General features: G+C 63.6%; 1 protein-coding gene across 2 annotated transcripts in view; it reads left to right on the forward strand.

Annotated features, from left to right (window-relative positions):
* The first annotated feature begins 295 nt into the window (after positions 1-295).
* LOC102452364 (E3 ubiquitin-protein ligase TRIM39-like) overlaps positions 296-10,578 on the forward strand; it is a 63,946-nt gene continuing 53,663 nt past the window's right edge. The window contains exons 1-4 of one of the 2 annotated variants that reach the window (XM_089771316.1): positions 296-1,319; positions 1,882-2,037; positions 4,497-4,522; positions 4,909-5,006. In XM_089771316.1, coding sequence (XP_089627442.1) covers positions 915-1,319; positions 1,882-2,037; positions 4,497-4,522; positions 4,909-5,006 — 685 coding nt within the window. In that variant the 5' untranslated portion in view covers positions 296-914. The remainder of the gene's footprint in view (positions 1,320-1,881; positions 2,038-4,496; positions 4,523-4,908; positions 5,007-10,578) is intronic. The other variant, XM_089771315.1, reaches the window with a different exon arrangement.

Below are 10,578 nucleotides of genomic sequence, written 5' to 3' on the forward strand. Positions count from 1 at the left end.
CACTGTGCGGGGGGGGGGGACAGGCCGTGGGGTGAGAGCTCAGCGCGGGGGCTGGTGCTGGGGGGAGGCTGCACCTGTCTCTGTTTCCCAGGGCCGGGGGCCTGTGGTTTGTGGCTCCTCACAGGAACGTTACTTTGGGGGCCGGGCCGGGCTGAGCTGAGTGTTTCCTGCGTTCTCACGGCCGCGGCCAAGGCACCGAGTCCCACGGGCCACCCGGGTGCAGGCGGCTGCACAGAGATTTCTGGGGCGAACGAGCTCTGGGTTTCTCTGCACTTCTGGGGGGGGGGCATTGAGGACACTGGGCTCGGCGTGTCGGAGGGTTTTGCCTCTGCCCAGCCTCCCAGACCTTCCCCCCCAGCTCAGGTCTCTGGGGCGGGCCCAGCCCGGCTCAGGCTGCAGGGTCCCACGGACGGGCCGTCCGCGTGGGCACGGGGGGGGGTTCCACAGAAGAACATTCCTGCAGGAACTCGGCAGCCCTGTCTGAGCGCGACGCGGAGCCCTTGGCCGGTCGGGAGGGGCCCTCGCAGGCTCTCTGGGGCGCGGCTCCAAATGGCTTTTACCTCCCGGACGGGGGCAGCCAGGGCCCTGTCAGTGCCAGTGGGGGTGAGATGGGCCTTTTGCTGGCACTGGGGTCAGAAATGGGTCATTTTCCTCGCACAGAGGGGACCACGGAGCGGCTCCCTTATTGCCTGCGGGGAGGCGGGCTGGGGGGTGCAGAGAGAAGCTTTTCTATGCTCCTGAGAGGCCAAAGGAATTTGTTCCGTCTCTGGCTTCCTGGAGCTGTTCAATTGCAGGAAGGCCCTTTGGCCTAACAGGATATCTGAGGGGCGAGGCACCTTCCTGCCGCCAGACGGACATGTTCGGAGGGATATGAGGGAGGCAGGGAACTTGTTCGTTCCCGCCTAGAGAGCACCATGGCGGCAGCGGAGCCTTTACAGACCATTAAAGCCGAAGTCACCTGTCCCATCTGTCTGGAGTTATTCCTGGACCCTGTGACGACTGAGTGTGGACACAGCTTCTGCCGGGAATGTATCGCCGGGCACTGCCAGGGAGACGGAGACGTCGCCTGTCCTCTGTGCAACGAGAAACTTCGAAAGGGAAACTTACGGCCCAACCGGGAGCTGAAGAACATTGTGGAGTCCTTACGGTCACAGCCAGTGGAGGATCTGAGCAGAGGGAACATGTGCGAGACACACCGACGGCCTTTGCAACTCTACTGCAAGGAGGACCAGAGCCCCATTTGCCTGGTGTGTGAGAGATCCCAGGCTCACCGCGCCCACACGGTGGTTCCCGTGGAGGAGGCTGTCCAGGAGCACTGGGTAGGCAGTGTCATTCGTTTTTTTCCATTAAACTTCAGGGGGGAAAGAAACTTGTTTTTCCCTCTAATAGAGGGGTGGGAGCCCCCGTGCTCAAATCACTGAGTTATCACAGGCCCTGAATAGTCAAAAGAGGCCGAGCGGAACCGTTCATTAGCAAACCTCACACAGTCTGCTAGCGCGTACAGACCCCCAAACCCAGACAAAGAGCCATTGTCACCTTCATTGTTTGGTAGGTCGATAATGACACAGCCATCCACGTGTTGTTCCCCCCTCCCATTTTTTTCCTTCTTCCACCCCCTCACCTCCTCCCCCCACTCCCTTCTCCCCTATTTATTTTGGTTCTGGACATCCAACACTCCGGTCATCTGAAGCAGTGGGTTGTGCCCACGAAAGCTCACGCTCCCATCTTTAGGTTTAGTCAGTCTCTAAAGTGCTACCAGCCCGTGTGTTGTTTGTTAAGTGTATCCTGCACAGACTGACTCGGCCACCCTCTGAAGCTTCCCCACTGCGGTCAGCCCTGCTGGGGCTGCGCTTCTGTTCATTGTACTTTTTGTCTCTGAAGGAAACAATGAAAAAGCAGCTGGAGGCAATCGAGTCCACCTACAGGAGACTGCACCCGCTTGTGAGCAGGGACCGGAAACACCTTTCCCCCAGCGCAGGAGAGGAGGCGCAGGGGAGGCTGAAGGGACTCACTGACAGCACTGTGACTGCATTCAAGGTAAACTCTGCAGACACAGGCTGCCTCGAACGGGGACCCCCCAGTAACCCCGCAGGGAGCCGCTGGCCCTGAGCTGTGTGTCTGCCACAGACACAGACACACAAATGTGCAGCCCGAGGGAGTTTCCCCTTCCAGCAAACCAGACAGAGCGCTCCTTCCCATCGCCCGCGGCCAGTGGGCTCTGAATGCTGCTACCTGGGACAGCAGCGAGGAGTCCTGGGGCACCTTAGGGTCTGTCTACACTACAAAGTTAATTCGAACTAACAGCCGTTAGTTCAAATTAACTTTGCTAGGCGCTACACAGGCAAACCGCTAGTTCAAACTTAATTGGAACTAGTGGAGCGCTTAATTGGAACTAGCAGAGCACTTAATTGGAACTAGGTAAACCTCATTCTACAAGGACTAACGCCTAGTTCCAATTAAGCAGTTCGAATTAAGGGCTGTGTAGCCCCTTAATTCAAACTAGTGGGAGTCTAGCCCTCCCCAGCTTGCCCTGGTGGCCACTCTGGGCACCACCAGGGAAACTCGTCTGCCCCCCTCCCGGCCCCGGACCCCTTAAAGGGGCATGGGCTGGCTACGGTGCCCGTGCCAGGTGCAAGCCTGCCAGCACCCAGCCAGCAGACCCTGCACCTGGCACGGCTCGAGCCAGCCACCCGCTGCCACCCAGCCCACCCCCTCTTCCCGGGACCAGGCTGGTGGCTCCCAGGAGCCTGCCCAGGTCTGCAAGAAGTGGGCGCCCACCTGGTCTAGTGCAGACATCATGGACCTCATCCACGACCTCCGCACTAGGCACAGGAAAGTGGCCGGCTAGGGCAGGAGAGCTGCCAGCCTGGCCACCCAGGAGCAGGTGTGCATGAAAATCAAGGTGGTCCAGTGAGACCCCCGACCCTGAGCCCTGAGCTTACAATGGCCGTCCTGGGTCAGACCAAAGGTCCACCTAGCCCAGTAGCCTGTCTGCCGACAGTGGCCAACCCTAGGGACCCTGGAGGGGATGGACCGAAGACAATGACCAAGCCATTTGTCTCGTGCCATCCCTCTCCAGCCTTCCACAAACAGAGGCCAGCGACACCATTTCTACCCCCTGGCTAATACCACTCCATGGACCCAGCCTCCATGAAATTATCTAACTTCTCTTTAAACTCTGTTATAGTTCTAGCCTTCACAGCCTCCTGCAGCAAGGAGTTCCACAGATTGAGTCTTTGCTTTGTGAAGAACAACTTTCTGTTACTAGTTTGAAGCCTGCTACCCATTCCTTTCCTTTGGTGTCCTCTAGTCCTTCTATTATGGGAACTAATGAAGAACATTTCTTTATGCACCCTCTCCACGCCACTCATGTTTTTATAGACCTCTATCATATCCCCCCTCCGTCTCCTCTTTTCTAAGCTGAGAAGTCCCAGTCTCTTTAGCCTCTCTTCATATGGGATCTGTTCCCAACCCCTGATCATTTTAGTTGCCCTCCCCTCTCCCACCCTTTCTCTTCCCCTCTCCCACCTCCTTTTCCCAGTCTCCCCGAGTTTTGTTCAATAAAGAGAGTTTCTATTTTTGAACACACATGTCCTTTATTTTGTACATCAGGAAGGGGGGCTAGGGAAGGGTAAGTGGAAGGAGGTGAGGGAGGAATGGGGTACGAGCCCCCGATGGAGAGGGCTGGGGTGGCTCTGCGGGCTCCTCGGGGTGGAAACTCTCCTGAAGCCCCTTGATTGACCCCTCTCCCCGGATGGCAGCCTGCGGCAAGTGCAGCCGGTCTGATGGCCGAGTGCTGTGATGTGCCCAATGTGGGCACTCAGGGCACTCCAAGCCAGGACTGCTTTGCAAGCGGGGAACCCCTTAGAACTGTCTGTCCGGGGTGGGGGTCGGGACCCTTTAAGCACAGCCCTCGGCTAGCCTGAGACAGCATCTCCACGCTCTAAGTCCTACTCTGATGCCCTGCCGGCACTGCTTCCGGCCATCCTTAACCTCGGTTCAGGGTCCACTCTGTGTGGACATGCTAGTTTGAATTAGCAAAATGCTAATTCGAACTAGTTTTTAGGTCTAGATGCACTAGTTCGAATTAGTGCTGTAATGTAGACATACCCTTATAGACTAACCGAAGTGTTTGAGCATAAGCTTTCATGGGCAAAACCCACTTCATCAGATGCATCTGACGAAGTGGGTTTTGCCCACGAAAGCTTATGCTCCTACACTTCGGTTAGCCTATAAGGTGCCACAGGACTCCTCGCCGCTTTTGCAGATTCAGACTAACATGGCTACCTGTCTGATACATGGGACAGAGACACCCCCCACTAGGCAGGGTTACAGCCAGCCGGCTTTAGCCTGGCTGGGCCCAGGAGTTGGACAGAGCCACCAGCAGAGACAGGAGGGGGTCTCAGTCCGCCAGGCAGAGATCCATCGGCACCGCGTCTCGTGGGAACCTCGCTGCAGGGCGGGAGCTGAGCGTTGTTGTTTCTCTTCCCTTCCAGGTGGACACAGAGGGCCCGAGGCAAAGGTGAGTTTGTGAAATTCCCTGGGATGCGGGGGGGTCTCTGGGGGAGGATCCCTGTTCCACACACGCCCCAGCGTACAGAGAGCTCGGCAGCGTGGGACAGCGCTGGGGTTAGATCCCGGTTTTCCCTCTGCAAACTGGAGTCACTTTGCTAGCGCAGCAGGTTAATGTCGGCAGGAAGGTCTGTGAGAAAGGAAAGTGAATGAGGGAAAAATTGTAGATTTTTTTCCATGGTTTGGCCACATCTCTGCTCAATCCCACGTCCCGTGTTAGCCATTCGTACCATTGTTACAAGGTGTTTGCTCCTCTCCCCCCCCCCCACCCCCAAGAACTTGCCGTGCCCCTGGGTAAGGAGGGGAGACACTGACGAGAGCGGTCATTCTGCGCAGGTTTGAAGCTCTCGCTTCTCAGCCCCAGCCACGTGAACCTGACGGGAGGGGCCGTGGAAGGCGAGTGGCCATGAGGAGCGAGTTACGAGAATGCCAAGGTAACCGATGGGCCCGGTGCCTGCGCATGAGGCTTGGGGGGTTTGTGGAGCTACCAGGGTGGATCAGCACCTCCGAGCGCTGGGTCCGTGTTTGTGTAACTGGACCTGCAGCCCCCGATGGCTCCGCTCAGCCCCTCCCTGCAACGCCCCAGTCCCAGTCTCGGATCGGCGCTCCGGCTGCGCAGCACCCAGCCAGACACAGACAGCCTCCCAGCTGGGGTGGGGGTGGCCTGGCCACTGGGCAGTCAATAAGCCGGGAGCCCTGCTGGGCTGGATCCCCGGGGATCAGCCTGTTCGGCCAGAGGGCAAACAGAGTCAGGGGTCAGGCAGGGCCAGGTTACCCGGAGCCCAGGAGAGCCAGCCCCACCCAGGGAAATCCAGCTGAGCAGACAAGTTCCTGTCCCTCTGCCTGGTTTGAGGAGCCGTGGGACACAGACGGACCCAAGAGCCCCCCCACTGGATCCCAGCCCTGGAGTCCTGTCCCGGCAGCGCTGAGTCTGTGGGTCCGGCACCAGGCACAGCTCAGACGTGGGTGGGGGCAGGGACTGAGACCAGGCCCGGGTGTGAAATCCAGGTCCCAGGGGCGTGTTCCTTTGCCCTTCCCCATAGACAGACACTGCCCGGCCGCCCCCAGAGCTCAGGGCTTCTCAGCGCCCCCCTTCCGCCTTGGGGGGCAGCTCTGGCCGATTGTCGGACGTGTCCCTGACTCTGGGCGCCCGGCTGGGATAGCAGAGACCGGACGTCCAGGGCTGCTGGGGAACGACCCAGTGAACTCAGGGGGCTGGGAGCGCTGAGCTCCCCTCCAAGTGTGGGGGTGGGGTGTCAGCACCCCACATAATAACTTTGGAAGGTCCTTTCTGGCACGTTTCACTCCCTGCCCATGGGGGTCCCAGAGCGCTGCCGGAGACCCCCCGCCAGGGCCAGGTTGGCTCGCAGGGGGAGGGGTCTGTGGGGTGGGGGGTGTAGCTGAGGGGTGGGTGATGGGCTCTAGTCGGAGACGCTCCTGCTGCATGTCAGCCGGGGAGGGGGCCGGGCAGCAGGGGACAGGAGCGACTCCCAGCCGGGAGCAGGTGCCAATAACCCACCGTCCATTCACCGGCAGGGAGGGAACCCGGCAGCGAGCCAGCGGCTGAGAAGCAGGAGGAGACGAGGACTCATGTCGTTCACGTCTGTGAAGAGGCTCCTACCCCCAAATATGGACTCGACCAGACATCCCTGGACCCAGCAGTTCACAGGATCAGTGACACGACAGAGGCTGCGCAGTCCGAGGTAGGCAATAGCCCGGTGCCTGCTCCCGCTGCCCACAGGGGTCCGGCGTCGCCGCGTTTTCTCCCTTCTCCGCGGGCCGGGCAGTGACAGCGCAAACGCTCTGGAACCAGACGCTCAGACCCCTTTGGATTTAGCAGCGTCCCAGAGCTGCAGGGGGGTCCCGTCAGCGTGCGGCTGGGCCGGCCCCCGGCGCGGCAATTGCTCCTGGCCGCTGGGAGCTTTGAGATCTGCACCCAGAGGGGGTCGGGCTGAGACCGGGCCCGTTCTGCCGCAGGGGCTGGGGGGGCTTGTGCTGCAAATGTGGGGTCTGTGTCGGGGCTCCCCAAGTCCAGCGCCGTCTCCCCCTGCTCCCTCGCACAGGCAGTGACACACACAGCAGCTGCTCAGAACTTTTCCAAACTCTCACAGCTGTTTGGTGCAGAAGGACTGGAAACGGGAGGCTCCGTCCTTCATCCGCGGAACGTCACTGGCTTCCCCTGGGCTCAGAGACTGAACGGAGCCAATGACACACATGACAACCCCCCTCCCCCCCACACACATGACTCCTTCCCACATCACCCCTAGTGTGGGGGTGGGCAGGGACAACCTCCCTCTGCCCCAGATCCTGCCTCTTCCCACCCCACCTCGACCTGCCTCTACTCCAGGGTTTCCCAACCTATGGGTCAGGACCCAAATATGGGTCGCCATTCCATTTCAAAAGGGTAGCCAGGTGTCTCCCCTGGTGGCTTTTAAGGAGCCATTCACACATTTTTTGAATTGCCCTGGGTCACCAAGTCTTCCTGGAACTTCAGGGGGCAGCAAGTTAGTCTGTTACAGGAAAAACCAACAAATGGTCTGGCAGCACGTTATAGACAAGGAAACCTGCAGAGAGCTCGTGAGCCCATCTCTGTGTTTCGTTGTCTATAAAGTGCTACCAGACGTCGGTTGTTCAAGTCTCCCTGAATTGTCAAACTGTGTCCCCCACCTTGGAAAGGATGGGAACTGCTGCTCTAGTCCACGCCTGCTCTGCCCCCACCCTGCCTCTTCCCCCAGCCCCCTCCCCTGAGTGACGCAGCCCAGGGGATTTGGGGGGGGGCTGTTTCTGGGGTAGAGCCGTCCCACACTCACCAGTGAGTGCTGAGTGTCCGGGAGCCGGGAAGCAGAATGGGCGAGTATCCCCCACCCCCTTCTCCCAGCGAGGCCCCTGGGCTGCCCAGAGGAACGTCCCCCTTTCCCCTCTCGCCCACGTCAGGGGGACCCCAGGTTGGTGCCTCTGAGTCTCCGTCTGAGTCTGAGACTCTCCCACGTCCTGGGTCTTGGCTCCCTGAATCCCTCCCCCATTGCCCTGTGGTGCCCGGTCCTGGAGCATTGGCCTCTCCCCATTGGGCTTGGGGACTGTCCGTCTAGAGCCTCCTCTCGCCCTTTCCGTGGCTGAGGGATTGTGCCCCTGGGCCCCTCACATTGTCCACCGGGAAATTCAGAGCAGGCAGCCGCCGCGCGGGAAGCCCAGACGGGCAGCGGCTCCAGACGGGCAGCGACTCCAGCTGGGACGGTGCCCCGGGAGCCAACCAACCTCTGCAGCAGGAAAGTCCAGAAAAGCAGCCGCCACTTGGGAAGCCCAGACAAGCCCCAAGCCGCCCAGAGCCCTGGGGGAGCCCAGACAAGCCCCAAGCCGCTCAGAGCCCTGGGGGAGCCCAGACAAGCCCCAAGCCGCTCAGAGCCCTGGGGGAGCCCAGACAAGCCCCAAGCCGCTCAGAGCCCTGGGGGAGCCCAGACAAGCCCCAAGCCGCTCAGAGCCCTGGGGGAGCCCAGACAAGCCCCAAGCCGCTCAGAGCCCTGGGGGAGCCCAGACAAGCCCCAAGCCGCTCAGAGCCCTGGGGGAGCCCCAGACAAGCCCCAAGCCGCTCAGAGCCCTGGGGGAGCCCAGACAAGCCCCAAGCCGCTCAGAGCCCCGGGGGAGCCCAGACAAGCCCCAAGCCGCTCAGAGCCCTGGGGGAGCCCAGACAAGCCCCAAGCCGCTCAGAGCCCTGGGGGAGCCCCAGACAACCCCAAGCCGCTCAGAGCCCTGGGGGAGCCCAGACAAGCCCCAAGCCGCTCAGAGCCCTGGGGGAGCCCAGACAAGCCCCAAGCCGCTCAGAGCCCCGGGGGAGCCCAGACAAGCCCCAAGCCGCTCAGAGCCCCGGGGGAGCCCAGACAAGCCCCAAGCCGCTCAGAGCCCCGGGGGAGCCCAGACAAGCCCCAAGCCGCTCAGAGCCCTGGGGGAGCCCAGACAAGCCCCAAGCCGCTCAGAGCCCCGGGGGAGACCAGACAAGCCACAAGCCGCCCAGAGCCCTGGGGGAGCCCAGACAAGCCCCAAGCCGCTCAGAGCCCTGGGGGAGCCCCAGACAAGCCCCAAGCCGCCCAGAGCCCTGGGGGAGCCCAGACAAGCCCCAAGCCGCTCAGAGCCCTGGGGGAGCCCAGACAAGCCCCAAGCCGCTCAGAGCCCTGGGGGAGCCCAGACAAGCCCCAAGCCGCTCAGAGCCCCGGGGGAGCCCAGACAAGCCCCAAGCCGCTCAGAGCCCCGGGGGAGCCCAGACAAGCCCCAAGCCGCCCAGAGCCCTGGGGGAGCCCAGACAAGCCACAAGCCGCTCAGAGCCCTGGGGGAGCCCAGACAAGCCCCAAGCCGCCCAGAGCCCTGGGGGAGCCCAGACAAGCCACAAGCCGCCCAGAGCCCCGGGGGAGCCCAGACAAGCCCCAAGCCGCCCAGAGCCCCGGGGGAGCCCAGACAAGCCCCAAGCCCCTCAGAGCCCCGGGGGAGCCCAGACGAGCCCCAAGCCCCTCAGAGCCCCGGGGGAGCCCAGACGAGCCCCAAGCCGCCCAGAGCCCCGGGGGAGCCCAGACGAGCCCCAAGCCGCCCAGAGCCCCGGGGGAGCCCAGACGAGCCCCAAGCCGCCCAGAGCCCCGGGGGAGCCCAGACGAGCCCCAAGCCGCCCAGAGCCCCGGGGGAGCCCAGACGAGCCCCAAGCCGCCCAGAGCCCCGGGGGAGCCCAGACGAGCCCCAAGCCGCCCAGAGCCCCGGGGGAGCCCAGACGAGCCCCAAGCCGCTCAGAGCCCCGGGGGAGCCCAGACGAGCCCCAAGCCGCTCAGAGCCCCGGGGGAGCCCAGACGAGCCCCAAGCCGCTCAGAGCCCCGGGGGAGCCCAGACGAGCCCCAAGCCGCTCAGAGCCCCGGGGGAGCCCAGACGAGCCCCAAGCCGCTCAGAGCCCCGGGGGAGCCCAGACGAGCCCCAAGCCGCTCAGAGCCCCGGGGGAGCCCAGACGAGCCCCAAGCCGCCCAGAGCCCCGGGGGAGCCCAGACGAGCCCCAAGCCGCCCAGAGCCCCGGGGGAGCCCAGACGAGCCCCAAGCCGCCCAGAGCCCCGGGGGAGCCCAGACGAGCCCCAAGCCGCTCAGAGCCCCGGGGGAGCCCAGACGAGCCCCAAGCCGCTCAGAGCCCCGGGGGAGCCCAGACGAGCCCCAAGCCGCTCAGAGCCCCGGGGGAGCCCAGACGAGCCCCAAGCCGCTCAGAGCCCTGGGGGAGCCCAGACGAGCCCCAAGCCGCTCAGAGCCCTGGGGGAGCCCAGACGAGCCCCAAGCCGCCCAGAGCCCTGGGGGAGCCCAGACGAGCCCCAAGCCGCTCAGAGCCCTGGGGGAGCCCAGACGAGCCCCAAGCCGCTCAGAGCCCTGGGGGAGCCCAGACGAGCCCCAAGCCGCTCAGAGCCCTGGAGGAGCCCAGACGAGCCCCAAGCCGCCCAGAGCCCTGGGGGAGCCCAGACGAGCCCCAAGCCGCCCAGAGCCCCGGGGGAGCCCAGACGAGCCCCAAGCCGCTCAGAGCCCCGGGGGAGCCCAGACGAGCCCCAAGCCGCTCAGAGCCCCGGGGGAGCCCAGACGAGCCCCAGGCCGCTCAGAGCCCCGGGGGAGCCCAGACGAGCCCCAAGCCGCTCAGAGCCCCGGGGGAGCCCAGACGAGCCCCAAGCCGCTCAGAGCCCTGGGGGAGCCCAGACGAGCCCCAAGCCGCTCAGAGCCCTGGGGGACCCCAGACGAGCCCCAAGCCGCCCAGAGCCCTGGGGGACCCCAGACGAGCCCCAAGCCGCTCAGAGCCCCGGGGGAGCCCAGACGAGCCCCAAGCCGCTCAGAGCCCCGGGGGAGCCCAGACGAGCCCCAAGCCGCTCAGAGCCCTGGGGGAGCCCAGACGAGCCCCAAGCCGCTCAGAGCCCTGGGGGACCCCAGACGAGCCCCAAGCCGCCCAGAGCCCTGGGGGAGCCCCATACAAGCCCCAAGCCGCTCAGAGCCCTGGGGGAGCCCAGA

The sequence above is a fragment of the Pelodiscus sinensis genome, chromosome 19 (genome assembly GCF_052426305.1).
Source record: "Pelodiscus sinensis isolate ZL-2025 chromosome 19, ASM5242630v1, whole genome shotgun sequence".
NCBI classification, from domain to species: domain Eukaryota; kingdom Metazoa; phylum Chordata; order Testudines; family Trionychidae; genus Pelodiscus; species Pelodiscus sinensis.